The sequence below is a fragment of the Sphaerodactylus townsendi genome, linkage group LG09, assembly GCF_021028975.2.
Source record: "Sphaerodactylus townsendi isolate TG3544 linkage group LG09, MPM_Stown_v2.3, whole genome shotgun sequence".
Lineage (NCBI taxonomy): Eukaryota > Metazoa > Chordata > Lepidosauria > Squamata > Sphaerodactylidae > Sphaerodactylus > Sphaerodactylus townsendi.
In genome coordinates, this window is record NC_059433.1 from 79,049,058 (window position 1) to 79,072,190 (window position 23,133).

Genomic DNA, 23,133 nt, shown 5'->3' on the forward strand with positions numbered 1-23,133 from the left:
CTCTTATCCTCACATCCGGTGAAGTAGGGGTACGTTGAATGATAGTGATAGTCCCAAAGTCACCCCATACTCTTTGTTACTGAGTAGGGATTTGAAACTATCAGTGAAGTCCTGTGCAGAGTTACTGCAGTCTAAATTTGTTGACATTAAGTACTTTGGACTTGGAATAACTCTACGCAGGATTGCCCTATGAGTGGATTGAGGTTGGGGCTTTCTGCATGTAAAGCTGACACCATACCACTTAGCCACAATCCCTCCACTAATAATTTCTCCTATTCAGTGGTAGTTAATTTGAAATAGCTGTTACCCTGATTCATAGTCTTTAGTTTGACTGACCCCTCTATGAATCAACTTTCACAGGAAAAATGTGAATTCTGTACTAACTGATAGGGTGCCAGAAACAGCTAAAACCTGCTGTTCCCTCTGTAGGAGTTTTAGTTGGATGCCATCTTTAATTTTAATTGATAGAAACTGATTGCTGCTTTTAAACTGTTTTAGTGTTCTATATATTTATTGTTCCATTACTGTTGTGAACCGCCCTGAGCCCTTCGGGGGAGGGCGGTATAAAAGTAAAATAATAAATAAATAAATAAATAAATAAATAAATAAATAAATAAATAAATAAAATAACTAGTACAGGAGTCTGCGACCTGTGGCTCTCCAGATGTTCATGGACTACAATTCCCATCAGCCTCTGCCAGCATGCTAGCAGAGGCTGATGGGAATTGTAGTCCATGAACATCTGGAGAGCCACAGGTTGCAGACCCCTGAGTTACTTGACCCTCACAATGGCAAGATTAGGAGAGCTTGGTAATCGGCTGGTTTCCTGATTTGTGTCCATACTCAGTATATCAGGTCAGAATTTGTGTTTCTGTGCCTTTCCATTCTTTCAGGTTGGGGTTGTAGCATGGAACAAAGCACTGGGAAATGTCACAGGTAGGTCATCTTTCGCTGAGTGACACCAGCAAAGAACATCAGAGGCAGATACCAAAACTGCGAGCTTGTGCTGGTCGTGGTCAGCTACGTAGGCTGGTGGAGACTGGCAGAAGAAGACTTCCCCTGTGTCTTTGGAGGATAGGAATTAGGTTAATTAAAAGGGGACACCTCAAGTATGGATAGACCAAAACCATCCGGTTGCATCTCCTCCATAAATGATCTATACAAGAAGAGGCAAACCGGTGGCTTGTTCCCATCTTCATTTCTAGTTCTTCGTAGACTTTTCAGACTTACCAGAAGGCCGAAAATTTCACGAAGAGACTTCCATGATGCTTGCACGTACAGCAGACATCACAGTGCAGGATTTTCTGTTATCAGAATCAAGGGCATTGCAGCAGGGTGGTGTCCCAGTAACTTGCTGTAAATCCAGGCATCTGTTCTAACCTGCACTATACAAAGAACTTGGTTAAGTGTGGGATATCTCATGCTTTCTAGATTCTGTATTGCACAAAGCAAATGGATAAACAAGAGCATTAGGGGAAAAAAAGTTAGGATTAGAAGATTAAAAGTAATGCACAAGTGGGAGACAAGGTAACGTAGAGGATTGGTGAGGGAGCTCAAAGCCGTTCACTTCCTGATTAAAGGTTGACCTTTAATTATATGACCTAAGTAATTGGAAGGTTTAACGCTGTCTGATTTTGCAACTTCATTTTGCTGGATTAGTCCTTCGCTGGTGGAAAGAATGTTTTAAATGGGGGAACTCCATCATTTTGTCCAATTCGGAGTGATTCACAACCTGTTTTTTTTCTCCTGGACGCCAGGCTTTCAATATCGTCTTAGGAACCACTCCAAATATTCCCTCCCCATGCGCATTCAGCAGTATTTGCACACGCGCTATTGTCCGCTTGCCAACATTCATATGCTGGCAGCACTCCTACGCATGGAGTCTTTCCCACAAGAAAGAAACTGAGTTTCGCTTCGAAGGGGAAATTTTTCTTCTCACTCCTTCAGCTCCACCTGCCTACTGCTGGGAGAAGTCTAAGGCTTATAAAAGTACAACCTGGGCATCCCTGAGATCTGTGCTGAGTAAGAGACCTTCAGATCTTCTGCTCTTGATTCATCAGGTAGACTTGGGCTAGACCCTTTGAGCCCTTTGGGTGTTACGGGAAAATGCATCACAAAGCCTTCTGGTTCCTCCCCATGTCTACCATGCAGCTTAGATCTTTGTCTTGCTTCTCCTGGAGAGATGCTGAAGCCGATCCCCATGGTTGTCCACTGGGTGAATGTTTCCTTCTTTAAAAAAAGAGATAAACGTACAGTGCAATCCTGAAGGGGGCCAAAAACCACGTAAAAGGTGGCCTGACCCTGGTGCCAGCGTGAATGCCACTTGCGCCGACATAAGGGGCATTTACACCGATGCGAAGGCACTTATGCTGGCGTTGAAGAGCCACACAGAAGCATGACACCTGGGCACCAGCACCACTGCAGCACCAGCATTTCTCTGGGCAGGAGCCCAACCTGGCACCAAAGGGGGCATTCTGGTGGGGGCCGGTGGCTTTAGTCAGCTTCCTGGGCCTTTTTGGCCAGGAAACACCCACCATTTGTCAGAACAGTCCAACACTCTAACCACAGTGGCACTAGGCAGTGCAGCTTTACAGCAGGCAGGGGCTTCTGACTGTCTAGAATTGCCTTGTTTCCTAAGACCAGAAGGATTCTGGGTAGTGATGCTAACCATTGACTATGACAGAGAGTCTCACAGGACTGCTGGTTGGAATCTTGTGTTAACGGTGAGCGATCAGACAATTCTGCCACTGCTGGAAAATTAATTTCAGTGCTTAGGTGTCAGTATCCTATTTTAGGCAGCAGGGCCCCGTACAAAAATGAGAAATTATTTAATCCCCAGACACCTGCCTCACGTTTTTAAGAACTGAAGCCCGTGAGACGTGGTTTATTCTATTCCTTCTGATGGTTTCAATGATTGTTATTTAGGATGTCTTTACTTATTACCCAGAGGAAAGGAAGGTGGAGGGAGGGAGGGAGTCTGAACCGTTTTATTTGAAACACTGTTTGTTTAATAAGGGAGGCCAAAATCAACTCTTTTTGTAGTGCCATTTAACAATTTATTGGCTCGCCAGCCAGCCTCCGCTTAGCCTAGGCAGCATGCAAAGCAGAAGCAACATCGTTTCTCCAGCTAAACGACTGAACAGGCATTTATAGTATAGGCATTCAAAAAAAATGTTTACGTTGGGTGCTCTTTGTGCATCTGAATCTTTCCGTATGGCGTCGTTCTGAAATGAGCAGCGATCGCGTGGCTCCTTTTGTGGCACAGCTGCCAACGCAGGGGTGGGGGAAAGAAGCATAGCTATATTTGCCTAATGCATTATGAGAGAGGCATTCAGGAAAAAAAAGTAGTCATTTACTTTGCAGCGGGGAGGGGGCAAATGAAAAATCTGCCCCTTCCATTGTGGACTGTGCAGCATTGAAAATTTATAGCCTTTCAGTAGAGAGTTGTGTTTTTTTTTTAAAAAAAGAGTCCAATGAGGAACATTGCTGAATTCAGCCTCTAGTTGTTAGTCTGCTTATTAAGAAGGAAAGCTGGAGATGCTGGTGGGTGGATTGCAGTGCGTACTGAGTGCTTCCAAAGGATTAATGTCTTTTAAAAATTGGATATCGTGTACGTTTTCACAGCCTCGGCTCAAGAAACAAAAGAAAGGAAAGCGGTGGTGTTGTAATCAGGAGGGCGGATTCCCCCGCTCACTTTCCAATCTCCCTACCTTCCTCCCCTTGGCTTGTGTTTGTGCAACATGCTGTCAAATCACAGCCCACTTGTGGTGTCCCCATAGGGTTTTTAAGGCAAGAGACGTTCCAAGGTGATTAGCCATTGCTTGCCTCTGCATAGCGAACAGGGACTTTCTTGGTGGTCTTTCAACCAGGACATAACCAGGGCTGACCCTGTTTAGCTTCTGAGATTGGGGTAGCCAGGGCCATCTGTGTCAGGGCTTAGTTTTTCATAGCAAACAATAATGTTGCAGTGACTTGGATCCCAATGATGAGTCTAGGATTTTCCTCATAACTGAACATTGGAAGTTTACAGCCCGGATGTCCAAGAGGAGCAAATTCCCTTCTAATGTCACAAGACGGGTGTGGCCCACACAAGGGAAGGCCCTGAACCATTTGCCATGACAGCACTGGATTTGATCGATACAAACCTCCTTGATGCTTTCATTCTCTTCCCTCCTGTGACATGTGCTCATTGGATCATGGGGACGGCTAAGCAGCCCGATCGCGGTGATGTAATTTTTCTAGACATAGCTGAGGTTCTGCGTTGCTTACTATTTTGGTTCTTCTATTTTTTGCTAAATTGAGGCTCTTTCTCGAAGAACATCTGTGCGAAGAAATCCTAGGGCCTCAGTACACACGGTGTGGCATTTTCTGTGGGCTAAAATTAGTTTCACCTTGTGTGTTTTAACTTGTGGTGGACAAGTTAAAGAGTTGGCTTGGTTCTAGCCATCTCTTTAAATGGTGTCTCTTTTTGGATAAATGCAGATGTTATCTCCCGGTTCAATGAGCAGGAGATGTTTTCTCATAATATTTCAGAGAAGTCTTTTTTTGGGTGGGGGGTGGGGAGCAGGATTTGAAATTCTGGACAGTTTAGTCCAGGAAGAGATTGCCCCCAGTGAACCAAGTGTAGTCTAGTGCTGACCATGTATAGGAGCAAAGGAAACCAAAAGCTAATGTCTGGGTTTTTTTCCCCTTCCTATTCATAGACCTGTCTGACTTGTAACGAGGTGCTAAATGGATGTGTTTGTTCGTTTTTCTAGTCTGAAAAAAGACAGATATTTTTATGCAGCATTCTTTAATTTCCAGTGGCAGTACAGGTGTTTAACATCCCCCCCCCCTTGTTTAGGAGAACCTGAAATTCCTGGTCTTATTTCTTCTATTCAGCTTGATGCTGGTTCTGAGTTCCAGTAGGGCCTTTTTTTATTCCCATGTGGATTTTTTCTTCTGTGCTTCTCACCAACTCCAATCCACCTTGTCCCAACAGTTACCGTACACATCAGCATCACTCTCTTTAGTTCCTTGTCCTCCCTTCCATGTGCCCCTGGAACACCTGAATTAGGTTGTTATTCCTTCCTTCATTACCTCTGTTCTGAAGTTAGCTGTTCGTAGAGGAACGGCAGCCAGCGGTGAAGGCAGGTATGATTGCCACCACTGATAAGTGGGTTGAACTCTTTGAAGCCCTCCCAAAATTGTCAAAGAGAGGGTTTGTAGGCTGGAACCTGAAGATTAAATCATACAAGCTCTAGTGATTCAAGTCCCTAATGGCAGCAGTGTTCTCTTTTGGCTCTGAATACATTTGTTTGTTGTCCCTGTTCACAGTGATTTATCTTACAGGAACCAAAAGGTTAACATTTGATTGCTCCCCCTTGTGTATTCTTCATGACCACAGGAAAAGAAGCTCAGGCGGTCGCTGATGTTCTCCCATTAATCTGTTGCAGGTGACTTTAGGTGGGACCTTCATTGGCATAGGACGCAAAACTCCAGATTGCCAGGGCAACACCAAGTATTTCCGCTGCAAGTTCTGCAATTTCACCTACATGGGCAATTCGTCGACCGAGCTGGAGCAGCACTTCTTGCAGGCCCACCCAAATAAAATAAAGTCCGCCCTTCCTGTCTCCGAGTCTAGCAAAGCTTCGGAGAAGAATTCCAGCAAGCCCAGCCCCACCGTTCAGCCGGGCGAGGCTGGAGACCCGGGGAAGTGGCAGGACAAGATCACCATCAGGGCCGGAGACGATATGCCAGTCGGTTATTCGGTGCCCATCAAGCCTCTCGAAGCCTCAAGACAAAACGGTACGGATGCCTCCAGTTACTACTGGTGCAAATTCTGCAGCTTTAGTTGCGAATCGTCCAGCTCCCTCAAACTGTTAGAACATTACAGCAAGCACCACGGGGGGAGCCAGGCGGGGGGCCTTCACCCAGATCGGAATGGCAAGCTCTCGAGGGGGTCGGTCATTAATCAGAATGACGTAGCCAAAAATGCAGATGGAGAGTTAGCGGCCAAGACTGAGAAGGGCTCTAGTGTGGCCAAAAGGAAAGACTTCTCCAGCTCAGGAGCAGAGGACAACGTGGTGACGAGCTACAATTGTCAGTTTTGCGATTTTAGGTACTCTAAGAGCCACGGGCCAGAGGTAATAGTGGTGGGGCCTCTTCTTCGCCATTATGAGCAGCTGCACAACATTCACAAGTGTACCATTAAACACTGTCAGTTTTGTCCCCGAGGCCTTTGTAGCCCCGAAAAGCACCTTGGAGAAATTACTTATCCTTTTGCTTGCAGGAAAAGTAATTGTTCCCACTGTGCTCTCTTGCTCTTGCACTTGTCCCCTGGGATGCCAGGCGGCTCCAGAGTCAAGCACCAGTGTCACCAGTGCTCTTTCTCCACCCCTGATGTAGACGTTCTCCTGCTTCACTATGAAACCACACACGAAGCCCAGGCCTCTGAAGTCAAGCAAGAAGCCAGTGCCCTGCAAGGGGTGGACGGGCTGTTGACTGTCAAAGAAAGCAAAGAACACTCGTGTACCAAATGTGACTTTGTCACTCAGGTAGAAGAGGAGATTTCCCGACACTACAGGTAAACGGGCTTCTGTGTGGGTGTGTGACCGCGTGCGTGTGTGTGTTGCCATATGTGTCTGTTCTTTACAAGAATAACTGAAGATGCCACTGGGCAGCAGCTCAAGTGGCATCTACGGGGACATTTTGTATTGCAGCCGTCGATACGCTTTGATAGAGAGGCCAGATTTGAGTTTGCTGGCACCTTTGAGAACTTGTTGATGTTTAGAGTTTTCGAAATGGGAACTTTGACTCTTGGAATCTCATACCTTGAAAATCTCATTGGATTCTAACGAGCTACTGGAGTCAAATCTAGCTGTACTGCAGGCCAATATGGCTGCCTTCTGGAGCTATCTTTGATAGAGAGAAAAGTATACATTCCCTGCCCCCCCCCCCCCCCCAGTCAATCAGATGCTGTAATGGAGTGGGGATATCTGTGTAGACATAACTCTGCTGACCTCTACTTTTTGCGCTCTCTCTCTCTCTCTCTCTCTCTCTCTCTCTCTCTCTCTCTCTTTCTCAATCAATCAATCAATCAATCAATCAATCAATCAATCAATCAATCAATCAATCTGTAGATAGTTATATTAGATAGCAATGCCCTTGTTTTTTCCTTTTTAAAAATATTTTTATTGTATAGTTTGAAATAATCATTCTATTTACATCTTTCTGATATAATTTCCAAACAATACATTTTTTCCCTTCCAACCCCCCCTAACTTTATGTTTTACTTTTCTTCAACCAAACAGCAGTAAGTTCATTCGTTGTTGTCTTCTTATCCATATGCCCTTGTTTTTTCCTTGATAGAGCCCCAAAGCAGCTCACAACAAGGTTCTCCCCGCTTGCATTTTATGCTCACAACAACCCTTTGAGGTAGTTTAGGATGAGAGAGCTTGATGAGTGAGCTTCCAAGGCCAGGTGAGGATTTGAGATCCAACACTCCATTCACTAAACCATGCTGGCTTTGCCACTCAATTGTCTTGAATTTCATATTGTCGCATGGGAGTCAGGTGGTGTAGAGACAGGGTAGCCTTTGTTTCTCCTGTCATGTGAGTATGATAAAGCAAGAAGTGTCTGTGAGATAATGCAGGGTCTTTTTTTCATTCTATAAACAGGGATACCAGACTGTGCCGTCCAATATGGTAAATGCTCCTAAGTAGGTAAAACAGTTGTTTATCTCACCGGAAATGAGAGGTTCCTGTACACATGAGGGATTGTGCATCATGGTCTAAGCCTTTACTGATACAGAAGTCCTCATGTACACATTAGAAATATAAGTAAATATTCACATAAATATTCACACAGACATACATTTGCTGTCAAGTCACAGGTGACTTATGGAGACCCCTTCCGGGTTTTCAAGGACACAAAGAGGTGGTTTTCTGTTGCTTGTCTCTGCATCAGAACCGTCAACTTCCTTAGCAGTCACTCATCCCAATATTTATTTATTTATTTATTGGTTGGATTTATAGGCCGCCTCATCCCCGAAGGGCTCGAGGCGGCTCACAACATACTGTGCACCAACAATCCATAAAATGCATAATAACAATCTCATTAAAACTATTCATTAAAATAATCAATTAATTTAAGAATAGCAGCAAATTACTTTAAAACTAAATATCAAGATTAAGGCAAGCAAATTAACAACAGGCGCCCGATCTAAAGGCCGGGAGGGGAAAAATGTCAGGGCCCAAGATGGAACCAAGGCCCTGCCAAGATAGAAATAGGTAGCTTCAGCGGGGAGCGGCAAATCCGTGTCCAGCCTCCCCAAAAGCCTGTTGGAACAGCTCCGTCTTACAGGCGCTGCAGAACTCACCAAGGTCCCGCAGGGCCTGAACAGCTGGAGGAAGAGCGTTCCACCAGGCTTTTGGGGTGGCTGGCCACGGATTTGCCAGGCCAGGGGTCTCCAGCAGATCAGCCGTTGCCCAGCGCAACGGTCTGTTTGGGACATAAGGGGTGATACTAGCCAAGGCTGCCCCCTGCTTAACTTCTGAGATCTGATAAGGTTGGAGTATCCTGGACTATATTTTTAATTGGATTAATTTTGAAGCTCTCAATGGCAGTCTGGTCCAGACCTCTCTAAACATAATGTATCAGAATGGCAGATTTCCATTATTGCACCAGATCAGATCTATTCCGGTTTTTTATTTTGGGTGTCATAAGACATGTGCCCAGGGGCGTAACGAGGCAGCCCTGGGCAAACTGTAGCCCTGGGCAAAACCTGAGTTGGATGCCCCCTCCCCCCACATGGGCGGCCACTCCACCACGACCAAATTTCTTTTTGCACCAGGACATTGGTGCCTGCAGGGGGTGCATGTTTAGATATATCAGCACCAAAATTTCAGCATATCATCAGGAGACTGTCCTTATGCTACTCCCCAAGTTTGGTGAGGTTTGGTTCAAGGAGTCCAAAGTTATGGACTCCCAAAGGGGGTGCCCCATCCCCCATTGTTTCCAATGGGAGCTAATAGGAGATGGGGGCTACAGTTTTGAGGGTCCATAACTTTGGCCCCCCTGAACCAAACTGCACCAAACTTGGGGGGTGCCATCATCTCCAGATGATACCCTGAAATTTTGGTGCCGATACATCAAAAAATGCACCCCCTGCAGGAACATCCTAGAAATTTGCCCAAGAATCATTGTTCTGCATTGAGTTTTCTGCATTGCTGTCAATGGGGGTTGCAGGCTGTGGGGGGCACATTTCTGAAGGCACAGTCTCAAAACTTTCAGGGTCTCATCAGGAGACTGCCCTAATGATACCCCCCAAGTTTGGTGCAGTTTGATTCATGGGGGCCAAAGTTATGGACCCTCAAAACTGTAGCCCCCATCTCCTATTAGCTCCCATTGGAAACAATGGGGGATAGGGGCACCCGCTTTGGGAGGGGCACCCCCTTTGGACTCCCTGAACCAAACCTCACCAAACTTGGGGGTAGCACAAGGACAGTCTCCTGACGATACGCTGAAATTTTGGTTCCACTAGCCTAAAAATGGAAAACCACTAAAATACCCAAAAACGAACCCAACATTTTGATGCCTCCCACAAAGTGATGCCCTGGGCAGCTGCCCACCTTGCCCAATGGGCATTACGCCAGTGCATGTACCGCCTGCCAAGGCTAGAAACAGCACCAGCATCTTGGGGAAAGAACAGAAAGGATGGGGATGGCCCAGGGAAAGTGTCACACACACACACACACACACACACACACACACACACACACACACACACACACACACACACACACACACACACACACAAAATGGCCTACAAAAATGGAACTCCAGGTCCTGGGGAAATAGTGTATTTTTCCTATTAGTTGCTGCTAATAATACCAGTTTCAAATTCAGTAAAACTAAAAATAATCTAAATGTAGCTTACGTGCTGAATATATATCTGTAATGAAAATCTCACAGCTGCTTAAGTTCTATTGATTTCAGTGGGAGAGTTACATTTTCACATTTCCCCGTTCTGTAGAAGTAATTTTCAAGCAGTTGTGCCTTTAAAACAAACGAACAAACAATACTTCTCAAATGCAAATCTTACTGAACATGCAGAGAGGCCATTGATCTGTTTCGTCCTGTAGCATCTATTCCAGCTGATATTTTATTTACTTGATGCATTTCTTAAAACACCTTTTAACCATCAGTAGTTCCCATCAGTAATAGATTTTTTTTCAGTGAAGATCTTCTCCAGCCCTCCGACTTAAGATCTTACCTGGAGGTATCCGCAGATTTAAGCTGGAACCTCCAACATGTAAGACAATGGGCTGCAGTGATTCTGCTTAACAACAATAAGTAACATTTTAATGTTGCGTTAATTTTACAGTGCACGGTTGTCTTCTGTAGCACATGAGCTTTGACTCATGGAAACTTACACTGCAATAAATTTTGTAAGCTGTTGGGCTCCTGTGTAACTTTGCTGCAACAGGCATAGAAAAGACACCCTCAGAATTTTTCCCTGGCCATGGATTTGAGAAGCAAGAGTTTTTTTTACTGCTGCCGTATAGATGGATGTAGTTGGGCACTGCAAGAATCTCTGAAACAGTGAAGTACAAAGTTCAGTGGCTAGGATCTCACCTAGGATTTCTGTGGATGCAAAGGAGACTGGTTTTTTTTTTCTGATTTACCCCTCCCTCAGTAGCCCCAGGTAAGCCCTGAAATGGTTCTTCTGGAGGCTGGGGGATCCCAGGAATAGCTTGAGGGGGATCAGAGGTCTCCAGTGGGTGGGTGGAATTGGCAAAAATCACATCCACTTTGCAGCCAGGAAGACCGCTAGGGTGGGTGGGCCATGTCCAGAAGTTGGGCCCCCTCCCTCCTTCCCTCCCTTGCGTGCCACCCCTCCCTCCCCTTCTCTGACATGCCACCCTCCCTCCCCTAACGTGGGTGGGCAAGGTCCAGATGCTGGGACCCCTCCCCCCTTCCCTCCCTTGCATGCCACTCCTCCCTCCCTCCCCTTCTCTGGCATGTCACCCTCCCTCCCTGGGCCCCCTCCCCTCCCTTGCATGTCACCCCTCACTCCCTCCCCTTCTCTTGCATGCCACCCTTCCTCCCCCAGGGTGGGTGGGCAAGGTCCAGATGCTGGGCCCTCTCCCTCCCCTCCCTTGTATGCCACCCCTCACTCCCTCCCCTCCCTTGCATGCCCCCCTCCCCCTCCCTCCGCAAGGGAGGGTGGGCCATGTTCACATGCCGGGGCCCATCCCCCTCCCTCCCTTGCATGCCACCCCTCACTCCCTCTTCTTCTCTTGCATGCCACCCCTCCCTCCCCTCTCCCTTTGCTAGGGTGGGTGGGTAGGGTCCAGATGTCGGGGCCCCTCGCCTCCCCACCCTCCCCTTTCCCCCCTCCGTACATGCTTTTTTGCTGGGGGGGGGGGGTTGCCCTGTAAAATAGGGCGTGTTTGTTTTTGCTTCCATGGGTCTGTTTTCCAATACAGCTCCCTGTTTGTTTTTTCATTTTGTGTTAACTTCTTATATTCAGTCTGAGCAAACATAGTTTCTTGTTTTATTTCCATTTCTCATAAGAAGGTACAAACCCTTGTCTTGTATTCCTATGAAGACTTAGGATTGATCCAGGAGTTCATTTTTGAGGTGGGAAAGGTACCACAAGATGGCTTTCCTCCTAAATTGTCATGTGATTGGGTGACATTGGCAAATGGGATGCCATCTGGCACAACTGTCAATAGAAGAAGCTGGAATTTTATTTATGGAAGGCACCCTTCTCATTTTGCTTGTAAGCATGCCAGGAAACATTGCCTTCTGTTAATTTTCTTCTCTATTTCAAACATGAATGTGAAAATTGCTGTTGTGAACCGCTGATCTGATTTGAGTTCCATGAACTAAAGTTACTTTATTTCACTTAGAAGAAGAAGAAGAAGAAGAAGAGTTTGGATTTATATCCCCCCTTTCTCTCCTGCAGGAGACTCAAAGGGGCTTACAATCTCCTTTCCCTTCCCCCCTCACAACAAACACCCTGTGAGGTAGGTGAGGCTGAGAGAGCTCCAAGAAGCTGTGACTAGCCCAAGGTCACCCAGCTGGCGTGTGTGGGAGTGCACAGGCTAATCTGAATTCCACAGATAAGCCTCCACAGCTCAGTCGGCAGAGCTTGGAATCAAACCCGGTTCCTCCAGATTAGATACACGAGCTCTTAACCTCCTACGCCACTGCTGCTCCTTTCTCCTTTTTACCCTCACAACAAACCTGTGAGGTAAGTTAGGCTGAGGGCCAAACTGTAAGTTATGGTTTTTGAAGACCTGGGTCCTGGCTACCTGGCTCCAGTTCAGGTTCCTTGCAACCATGCAGCAGTTTCTTTTAAAAAGCCCCCAAAGAAAACAAAAACAAAAGAGCCCGAAGAGGCACAAAATGGCGGGTGGGTAGACGGAAGGCTCCTCCCTCCCAGGCAGTTTTCTCTCTTGAAAATGATGTTGGGGGAGGAGGGCTTTCTGTATACCTGGAACAGACAAATTGATGAAATAGCAGAAGGTTTTCCTCTCCCTGCAGCGTCATTCTGCATCTGTTTGGGCTCTTCCTTCTTTTTTTGGAGGTGTGTGCCTGCATGGAACAAGTGCTGGGCCCAGGGAACCAACCCCATTCTTCAAAAACGATAGTGTGGTTTTGCCCTTGTGAGTTTTTGACTGGCCCTCGGTCACCCAACAAGCTTCCCCAGCAGATTGGAGATTCAAACCTGGGTCTCCCAGAAAAAAATTCTTAGTCTGAGAGTCCAGCCATTATTCGACCCTGAATGAAAGCATTGAGTTGGATATCCTGAAAGCAGGTGGAGAAGAAACAAGCGGGGATGCAGAGGGATACGTGCATCAGAATGTAGTTGTTGATTTTAGAAAAGAGAAGAAAGCATCTAGATATTTCTCTGCAGTCAGTGTTATTGACAAGATCTGAGGAGTCTATAAAATCATGGCGCCTCACTGCTCACCTTCAACAAACAGCTGTGACCTGCACAAGCAACAGGTTGCAGCACGCAATTCCCCCTCTTTCGATCCAGGTGGGCTGTAAGGATGCTGTTAGGAGTAACTAGTTAATCGTTGTGGACTGCTTTGAAGATGAAAAGCAGTTTCTATGCCCTCCATGCTGTTATAATTATTTTTATTAGGGCAGCTCTGGGCAGTATTGGGAAAGTCAATACACAGCACTTTGACCATGCATCGGGAAGACTTTCTTGTATTAAAAACCCCCAACAACAGCCTTTCTTCAGCGACGGAGAAGACTGAAAAGCACTGACATTTTTGTGTGTTAAATTCAGAAGTCCCTTCCCAGGGGACGATAATTTTATTTTTATTTTTATTCTCCGAAGTGGAATTTTAAGACTATACAGTTCATATTTAGATGGCTTGGTTATTGGCCTAGTTTTCAAAAGAACGGAGTGTCATACTTTTGCCATTGACGTCAATGGTGCACAGTACTGTTGAAAAATCGTACCTCTTATTTAGGTGACTAAATATGCTTTCCAGAAACTAAAATTAGGTTCTTGAGCTTCAAAAAAAAAATCTTGGCTAGAATTCTCTAAACCTTCTGGCACAACAAACCAGCATTTACTGTGTATATGTATTTATGTATATTTTACCCACCCCCCCAGCATATGATCAACTCTGTTTTTAGATGTTAGAACTGCAACATTTGTACGGTTGCTGTTTTTCTTATTCCCTCTTTCTGGAAAATCAGGCTTGCTTAAATTTACATTAAGAGTGGGTTTTGTTTTGGTTTTTTTTTAACGGCAAGGCTTTATTGCTTGAAAAAGTTGAGTAAATGCACCATCTTGAATTTAGCATGTGTCTCTGTGAGACATTGTTTCTAGAATTTTCCAACGTTGTCAGGATAACTTCTTGAAAATGAGACACAAAATATGTTCAGGTCTTCCTTGAATGACCAAAAGGCTTAAAACAAGAAAAGAAATAGAGGCAACCCTTAATCGAGATGTGACTAAAAGTACATCTTTTGCAGGCCTTTGCATTTGGAGTTTTGCTCTGAAATAATCCCGCACAGAATGAGTGGGAGAGTTTTAAAGAATATCCTTTTGGCTTCGCAAATGACTTTCTTCCATATTCTTTTCTGTCTCATCTTTCCCCTTTTCTGTTTCTTTCTCAGCCCCCCGCCCCCCAACCCATTTGTCCTGTCTCCCATAATATCAGCACAGTGCCAGAAAAGGCAGACCACACAACCCAAGCACTCCACACTGCTGTGTTACATGCATACACAACGCTGTTTTATATTGAATCAGTCCCTTGGTCCCTCAGAGTCAACATTGTCTGCTCAGACTGGCAGCTGCTCTTCAGTGTTTCAGGTAGAATTCTTTCCCCTCACCTGCTACTTGATACTTAAGTGGAGAGGCCAGGGATTGAACCCGGGATCTTCTGCACGCATAGCAGATAGTAGATGTATTCCTCTGGCATCCTAAGTGGAGCTGCGCCCTTCTGAGTCCATCGAAGTCAAGGAGTTTAGAACGGTCCATCTTGAGTTAGGATTGCGCTGCCAGTATTGCAAATCCCAGTGCATAAGCACTTCGGAAATAATGACTTGCAGGAGAGCCGTAGAAGGACTCACTTAAAACAATCCGTTTTAGTACAAAAGCTAGCCTACCGGGGTCCTGATCCTAGCAAGGAAGTCTGTGCGCTACTGTAATGTTAATAAAATAGTATCATGTTAGCTCATAAAAAGTATTTTGTTACTATGGCATACACAGGAAATTGGCAACATATTGTTCCAATATGGGAACATATGTTTTACATAGTTCAGCAATACAGTACTTTGCATGGTCTGCTTGAATGAAAATAGGCATGTGTGTTATTCCAAAGGTATATGGGACACTTAAATTGGCTGTCCTGGAGATTGCTTATTAGGTAGTTTCGCTTTGTGTTCTTAAGTCAAAGCTTTCACGGTTGATCCAAGTATTTTCCCTCCCTTGGATTTCGCAGCACAGTGCAATATTCTGCCGCAGAGTCTGCTCTCTTTGTTTTTCCCTTAAGAAGAGCTTCTCTTTAAAAAAACCCTTAAGAATGCCTATAAAAGAACAAATATAACTTGTTCTCCACACAAGGCATACTGCTTTGGGAGTAAACAGTTTTAATTTAGGACTCTCTGTATTCTGAATCTTTTTCTTTTGAATGAACTATTGATTGTTCAGCGGGGTGAGGTTATCAGTGAACGATGGCTTAAAAATAAATGTCCCCCCCCCATTATTTTAGATATATATCAGAAGCTTACAGTGTCACTGACATTTAAATTACCTGAACGTTAAATCTGAGCCTTTTATTATCAAAATAAATTGAATTGCAGTCAAGAAAACAGCTTCGGAGTCTTAATTTTTTGAAAGCGTGCCAAGAAAAATCATCAACTGTTTCAATTATTCCTGAAATATATCCAGCTTTCGCTAATGCATTTGAATGCCAGGACATTACAGTGCGATCCTATGCAGAATTACACCCTTCTACGTTTGTTTGAAGTTGATGGGGTTAGAAAGGTGTAGCTTCGTTTAGGATTCTGCTTTTTGTGTGTTTAAAGTGCTGTCAAGTCACAGCTGATTTACGGCAACTCAGCCGGGTTTCCAAAGCAAGACACTAACAGAAGTGGTTTGTCATTGCCTGCCTCTATATCATCATCATCATCATCATCATCATCATCATCATCATCATCATCATCATCATCATCATCATCATCATCATCATCATCATCATCATCTTCTTCTTCTTCTTCTTCTTCTTCTTCTTCTTCTTCTCATTCATTCATTCATTCATTCATTCATTCATTCATTCATTCATTCATTCATTCATTCATTTAACTTGATAGACCATTCAACCCCCGAAGGGCTCTGAGTGAGGTACAAGGCCATCTTGGCAATAAAAAAATCGATATAAATAACATTAAAAACCTGTAAATTCCTATAGCAGCGTAAAACATAGTGACTCTGGTATTCCTTGGTGGTCTCCCATCCAAGTATTAACCAGGACCAACTCTACTTAGCTTCTGAGATCTGATAAGATCAGACTAGTTTAGGCCATCGAGGTCAGGGGTGTGCTGTTTTGTGAATTTCATATTTTTCATACCTCTGTATTGTTAATGACTGGGATTTTTTTACAATCCCAATGTGCGACTGTTTGAAACCTGTTTGAAACGGATTTGTTTTAGTGCAGTCTTCATTTAAGACGAAACATTAACTAACAAGGACTCTACAGATAACTTTTCCAAGATAAATATTTCTTGAGGAGTTCTAATAGACAAAGAAGTTCTCGTGTATCTAAAACAGTGATGGTGAACGTTTTTGAGACTGAGTGCCCAAACTGCAACCCAAAACCCACTTATTTATCACAAAGTGCCAACACGGCAATTTAACCTGAATACTGAGGTTTTAGTTTAGAAAAAAACGGTTGGCTTCGAGGCATGCGTTACTGAGGAGTAAGCTTGGTAGTAGTTGGTGGCTTTGTTTTGAAGCAACTGTGCAACTCTTCCAACGGGTGAATCACGACCGTAGGAGGGTTTACTCAAAAGCAAACCCCATTGCCAGCAACCGATCTTACTCCTAGGTAAAGGATCACGCTTTAGTTCTTCGCATGAAAATCAGTGGGGTTTAACAGCGCTTAACAGGATTTACCTCCACTGCTTCCCCAAAACTAGGTCTTAGGTTTAATGCTAATAATCGAGCCCAGCAGCCCAGGCCAGCCTATATGTGGAGGGGGGCACTCTCTTTGCACGTGCCCACAGAGAGGGCTCTGAGTGCCACCTCTGGCACCCGTGCCATAGGTTCGCCACCACATATCTAAAACATTCATTTATTTTGCAGCCCTTCCAATTGTCCCGTGCAGTAGTTAGTATAATTTAATTTTTCAAAACATTTATTATTATTTAATTATTAATTAAACAGGAAAAAGAAACAATGAGGGATAACAGAAATATTCCTACTAATCATACTAAAGTTAGAATGCTTTTACCAGTGTTCAGTAAATGGATTTCTTTTTTTCTTCGCATTTGATGACAGACCTGGAAAGCTTATTGTATGTGTGTGTGCCGGTATGTGGATTTATTCATTTCTAGCAAGTCGAAAGCATTGACCATTACTAATTGACAGTTGCAACCATAGCCTGTTTTCATTATTTAACAGACTCAATTTTTACAGCAATTGAAAGTTTCAACATAAATAATCTGGTGCACGTTTGATAGTTATGATTATTGAAATTTAATAAAACCAGCAGTCTATTCAATTTCCCCAAGAGTCCATATCATTTGTAGCAATACCCTTTCTCACTGAAAGATGACAATGCGGTCATTCGTCCTTTGGCAGAAGCCGAACGTGCATGCCCCGCATGTAAAAGAAGTCCGATTCTCTTTTAAGATCAAAGAATCTTGTTTAATCACCAGCTTCGTCAAAACCATCATCCTTAGCATTGTTAAACAGCCCTTTGATAAAAGAGCATTTATATTGCTCCGGATAGCTCCTAGCAGCTCTTTCGTTTTTCTACAGTTGCGGCCACCATTTTTTTCCCCGTGGCAGCATGGCGTGTACAAAAGGCGCAGCTGTGTAAAAACGAAAGTGTTGCTGATAGGCGTCCAAAGCAATATAAATGCTCTTTTATCAAAGTGCCATGTTTAACAATGCCATGGTTTTGACGAAGCTGTTTAGATAAGATTCTTTGATCTTAAAAGAGAATCGAACATGGGTGAGGGGGAAGGCGGGCACTAGGACCCCATGGAGCATTTCAACAGAAGGAAGATCCAGGAAGATGCAGTGCATTCATTCACACATCTCCTGGCATCTTTCCATGAGACAGAGTGCATCGTCATAAACACTTAACCTTGCGTTTCTCTTCCTGTTTGAGTTGCATCGGTGTTGTGGCAGTGATGTCTTCAACATTATTTTTCTGGGCTGATGAGAATGTTCTGCAGCTACCGGAACAGGAATCTTGTGCACACATTTGGAACATAATCACTAGGGGGATTGATGAGAGCGCACACGACTGCTGCTTGTTGTTCAAGGGGTATATCTGCGTAGTGGATGCACGTGAACCATATGGCCTGTGCAGATGCAAAATGAAATGCATGGATAATGATTGGTGTATTCAGACGTGCCCTCCAGTATTTGAGAGGTCAGGATTGCCAAGGGCACAGTCTCTCTCCCCTCTTTCCTGCCAGTGTGTACACTTCCTGTGAGACAAAAGTAACTTCACCCCTGATTCTGTGAGGGAAGTTCATAATTTTATCTGGAGTGAAACCTCATGAAATGGGAGTTTGGGAAGAGTCCTGGATGAGGGGAAGAGACCAAAGTCAGAAAGATGGGTGCAGAGTGGGCAACTGATTGAGAAATAGAAACCTGTGTGTGTGTGTGTGTGGGGGGGGGGGCTTTAGGCGGAAAAGGTGGACTGAAGAAAAGGATTTATGAGGTGCAGGTTTGGAGCACCTGCTTTGCCTGCTGAAGACCCCAGGTGAATACCCAGCATTTCCTGTTCAGGGATCTGAGACAGGATGCGTTGCAAAAGGTGGCTGTCTGCTTGAGTCCCTGAGGAACCACTGCCAGCCAGACAGACAGTGCTGAACTATATGGAACAAGGTGGTAGAAGGCAGCGTCAAATGCTTGTGATAGGAGACGGAAGAGGCAGCTTATACCAGGAGAGGGAGGAATGTGGGTTATGAATCAGGTAAAGGAAGCAGGGCAAAATGGGAGCTAAGTGAACTGTGGGTGGAGGAGATGTGAAGAGATCCAAGAAAGAGTTCAGGCAAAATTGCCTGAAGGGCTTTGGGTCTGTGTACTGTTGTCAGAAAGGAACTGGGCAAGCAAGGCAGAGAGCCGAGGACATGAAGTTACACAGGGTAGATTTTGGGTTGCAGTTTGCTAATTCTGCCAGTGGAAGCTCCTGTTGTTTTGTCAGGGTTGTGACCAGACATTCCTAAGGGAGCAATGTGGACCAAGAAGCAGAGGTTGGGATGGAGGGAGTGCGGGAGAGGCACAAGGGCTTGGGCGGGGTGGGGGGTGGGGCTAGGTTCTGGTTCGGATTCAGCATTGGATCTTGCTGAACATAGAACCCCCGTGGCCGCACACCTGAACCTACCTTGCAGGTATGATAAAATGGAGGTGAGATGAATTTTGTTTATTGTCCCAAACTTTTTGGTGGAGAGGCAAGATAAAACTGTGATGTGTGGAAGAGATGAAGTTTATCAGACAACAGCATCGATAAACAAGCAGTTACAGAGGCAAATAGTGTAGATGTGTTTGTGTGTGGGGCTGTGTCAGCTGAAGATGTAGTGTCAATTAGACTGGTCCTCATTAGAAGAAATGGTAACACTTCCGTCCCCATTTGCATGTTAGGGTTAGGAAAACTTGTTTCTCACTTCTACCTTGCAGATTTATAGATTATATGTATTTCAGATCTAGTTGAATCAACTAAATTCCCATCTAAACTGGATGAAGTTAAAGGTAGATGAAAGCCTACTGAAGTTGTTGTCTGTTGTGAGAGTGTATTGTATGAGATGGAGTAAAGTCTTCTCTCCGCAACATTATAGCTCTTGTATACAAGGAAGAGCTATATAATGCAAGTCCGTTGCTTCTACCACCTTGGATTTCAGTACGAACACCCTTTGTAATATGATAAAATTTTAAACTTAGAGTGTAACAGGCCTTTTGAATCTAATAGAACAGGATTTAATAATATAGTTTCTAATCAATACTTTGAATACAATGCATGTAAAACTTCTGTTAGTATTTTCCAATGAGTTGCTTGGTAAGTGAGCTTTAAAATAAGAGTTCATCCACGCAGTGTTAACAGGTATTCGAGGGCTTCTCTAAAAATGTCTAAATGGAGAAGGATCTTTACCAAGGATGGGTTGCATCAATGGCATTATGGCCTGGTTTTAGATCAGTGGTTCTCAATCTGGGGGTCGGGACCCCTTTGGGGCTCGAATGACCCTTTCACAGGGGTTGGCTAAGACTCTCTGCATCAGTGTTCTTCATCTGTAAAATAGATAAATGTTAGGGTTGGGGTTCACCACAACATGAGGAACTGTATTAAAGGGTCGTGGCATTAGGAAGGTTGAGAACCACTGTTTTAGATAGAGGAAGTGGGAAGAAACCTAAGGGGCAGAAAAGAATTGACACAGAGGCCCCTTTCACACATGCAGAATAATGCACTTTCAATCCACTTTCAATGCATTTTGCAGCTGTGCAGAATATCAAAATCTTCTTGCAAACAATTGTGAAAATGGATTGAAAGTGCATTATTCTGCTTGTGCGGAAGGGACCTGACATAGGACAGAGCTACATGAAATAGACATATTAAAATAATGAATGATCTGATAATTAAAAAATAGGCCCTATATTGAAAAAGAAAAGTGTTGTGGGTCTAGAAAGGCAGAAATCCACTGGATAAATATGTGTGTGTGTCTCTGTGTGTGCATATCCATACTCTTTTATCGTCTTTTGCGAAATGAAAGAAAATGTTTGATTTAAAAGCGTGATAATATTAACTTTTCTCCCTCTGTTTGTTTTTCAGGAGAGTCCACAACTGTTACAAATGCCGTCAGTGCAGCTTTACGGCTGTCGACACTCAGTCCCTACTGGAGCACTTCAACACTGCCCACTGCCAAGAGATGGACATCACCACAGCCAATGGGGAGGATAGCCACGGCGTGGCTGCTGCTCTCAAGGAAGAGCCCAAAGTCGACCTAAAGGTCTATAGCCTGATCAGTCCAGACCCCAAAATGGGAGAGCCGGTCTCTGAGTGCATAGTGAAGAGGGAAAAGCTGGACGAGAAGGAAATAGCAAAAGAGAAAGGTTGGCTCGATGGCTCCGGTGACGATCTTCGTGGCACGTCTTGGCGAGGAGTGGACATTTTGAGGGGGAGCCCATCCTATACGCAAACGAGCTTGGGCCTTCTGACCACGGTGTCCGTTGGCCAAGAGCAGCCAAAGCCCCTACGGGATAGTCCAAATGTAGAAGCTGCCCACCTTGCACGGCCTGTTTACGGCTTGCCTGTTGAGAGCAAGGGTTTCCTCCAGGGCGTGCCCCAAGGAAGTGGAGAGAAAGCTGGACCGCTCCCTCAGCCGTATCCTGGCTCTGGTGACAGCAAGTCGAAGGATGAATCTCAGTCTCTGTTACGGGTAGGAAATTCTAATTTTGGTGCTCCCCCGCCCCCCCCCCCGCACACACTAAGTGAATATATTATGATTTGCTACTTTTGAACCAGCTTTCAACCACCAGGTGCATCTTACTGTTGCCAGTGTCCTGAAGCATTCAGACTTGAAAAGGTAGAACAGCAAGTGTTTGCTCCTTAAATATACCTATTGGAGAGAAACAGCGTGCTCTTAGCAGGTATTGAACACAAGACCACATTGGCTGTTGCAAAGTTTTTTTCCCCCTCAAGTGAATCAGTAGATGAGCCAGAGTCCAGAGTTGGGCTGTTATGGTTGCTTTTAACTTATTAGTGTGATACAGCTCAAGGCCACGGGGTCAAACGAGTGGTTTCATTTAAGTTTAAGTAATGGCTTCTTAGCAATTGGGTATGGACCACGTACATCGGACACAGTGGTAAAGCATTGTTTGCATCTGCTATTAAACTTGGTCGTACTGAATTAATCATCCTTGCTGATTCTGAAAGATGCTGCTATGTTTGGAAAAGAAAAAGCGCAGAACCCCAGAAGGCTGCACATCTGTTCCAGGAAAGGATCTAATCACCTCCTAAATTTTAAGGTGGTTTGACAGTACCCAGTTAAACAAGCCATCCCGGGATCAAATGACTGAAAATGTGAAACCTGATTCGAGTAATAATAAAATTGTTAGAACTGGTGATACCTTAAAAACAGAGGGAATAAGAGAGCGTAGTGTAATTAAGTAGAACATTTGGCACGTTTTTAGTTGTGCTGGAAGCTGAAGGAATTGAGGGGATGAAACTTTAGTACCCAGTTACTGCATGGCCTCTTTGTCTCCCAAGCAGCATACCCCCTTTGCTGGCTGGTCTTCTGAAAATGCAATGAATTCTCGATGTTCAATCACTTAAACTGTGCAGGGTAAAATATGTTCTACTGCTGTTGCTGCATGGAGGAGAATTTTATAAACAGTTGTACTTTGAAACGTTGGTATACTGTGTTCCATAGAAAGATGATGGTATGGTCGGTTTTGGTGCAGTGGTTGAGAAAAGTAAATGCCTCCGCATTAGAATATAGTCCCCAACAAATGTGAGAATGATCATTCATTTTTACATGTTGCCTTTGTCAAAAGCATTCTTTTATGCATTGTTGAACATGGTATTTTGATACAAGAGCATTTATGCCAAAACGTATTTTTATTTTCAGACTTTCAAATGGATGGGGGAGCAGGGTTAGGTAGGCACTAGGACCCAGGCAGACCATTCTACAACAAAGACGATCTGACATGCTTTATTCTGTGGCGGAGGAATATACAACTCTATTATCATCTTTCTGTGGAACAGAGTATAACACTGTTACGGCAGCTCCTTTTGTATCTCTCCCCGCACGCCCCACATGGAGTGCTTCTGAACCATTCTGAGTTGGGCAGTATCTCCGAGCCTTCTGTGTGTAACATGAGAGATACAGATTTTTTTTTCTCTTTCTCTTTAGTATATTAGAGAAGAAAGTTGCTAAATGGCAGCGAAACCAAACAAGGTTTTACAGAAAACAGTAGAAAAATTTATTTTTAGAAAGATCTTTCAGTGGAATTCTATGCAGAGTTTCTCCGAATTAAGCCCATTGAAGTCCATGAGGTTAGACCGAAGTAACTCTGCATATCACACGCCTCTTGTCATTGCATCTTTTGATCCACGTGACTTCAAATAAAAAATTCCTTGGCCCAATTTCATCTGATGCCAGAATTCAAGATTGTGAATTCTGTGAGGGTCCCAGACCACTTATGGGGTTGCCCCATGGTTCACTGAGCACTCACATTACAAAAGTCATGCCTTATTTACATCAGTTGTGTTTACTCAGATTGAAGCTGAAATGTTCTTAAACACAGTTTAAAAGAATAGGCCTACAAGCATGGATTTGGGATGGTTAATTGAGAAAATGAACTGTTATGGCCCTTTTAAAAGAAACATAAATGGGCTTAGCACCACTGTTAAGAGAAACCAGTCTTAGAACTGAAATTAACGT

The 23,133-nt window shown here is 44.3% G+C and overlaps 1 protein-coding gene across 8 annotated transcripts in view; it reads left to right on the forward strand.

Annotated features, from left to right (window-relative positions):
• TRPS1 (transcriptional repressor GATA binding 1) overlaps nucleotides 1-23,133 on the forward strand; it is a 259,624-nt gene that overhangs the window by 89,877 nt on the left and 146,614 nt on the right. For 7 of the 8 annotated variants that reach the window (XM_048507198.1, XM_048507202.1, XM_048507197.1 and 4 more), the window contains 2 exons: nucleotides 5,436-6,565; nucleotides 20,520-21,126. In XM_048507198.1, coding sequence (XP_048363155.1) covers nucleotides 5,436-6,565; nucleotides 20,520-21,126 — 1,737 coding nt within the window. The remainder of the gene's footprint in view (nucleotides 1-5,435; nucleotides 6,566-20,519; nucleotides 21,127-23,133) is intronic. The other variant, XM_048507203.1, reaches the window with a different exon arrangement.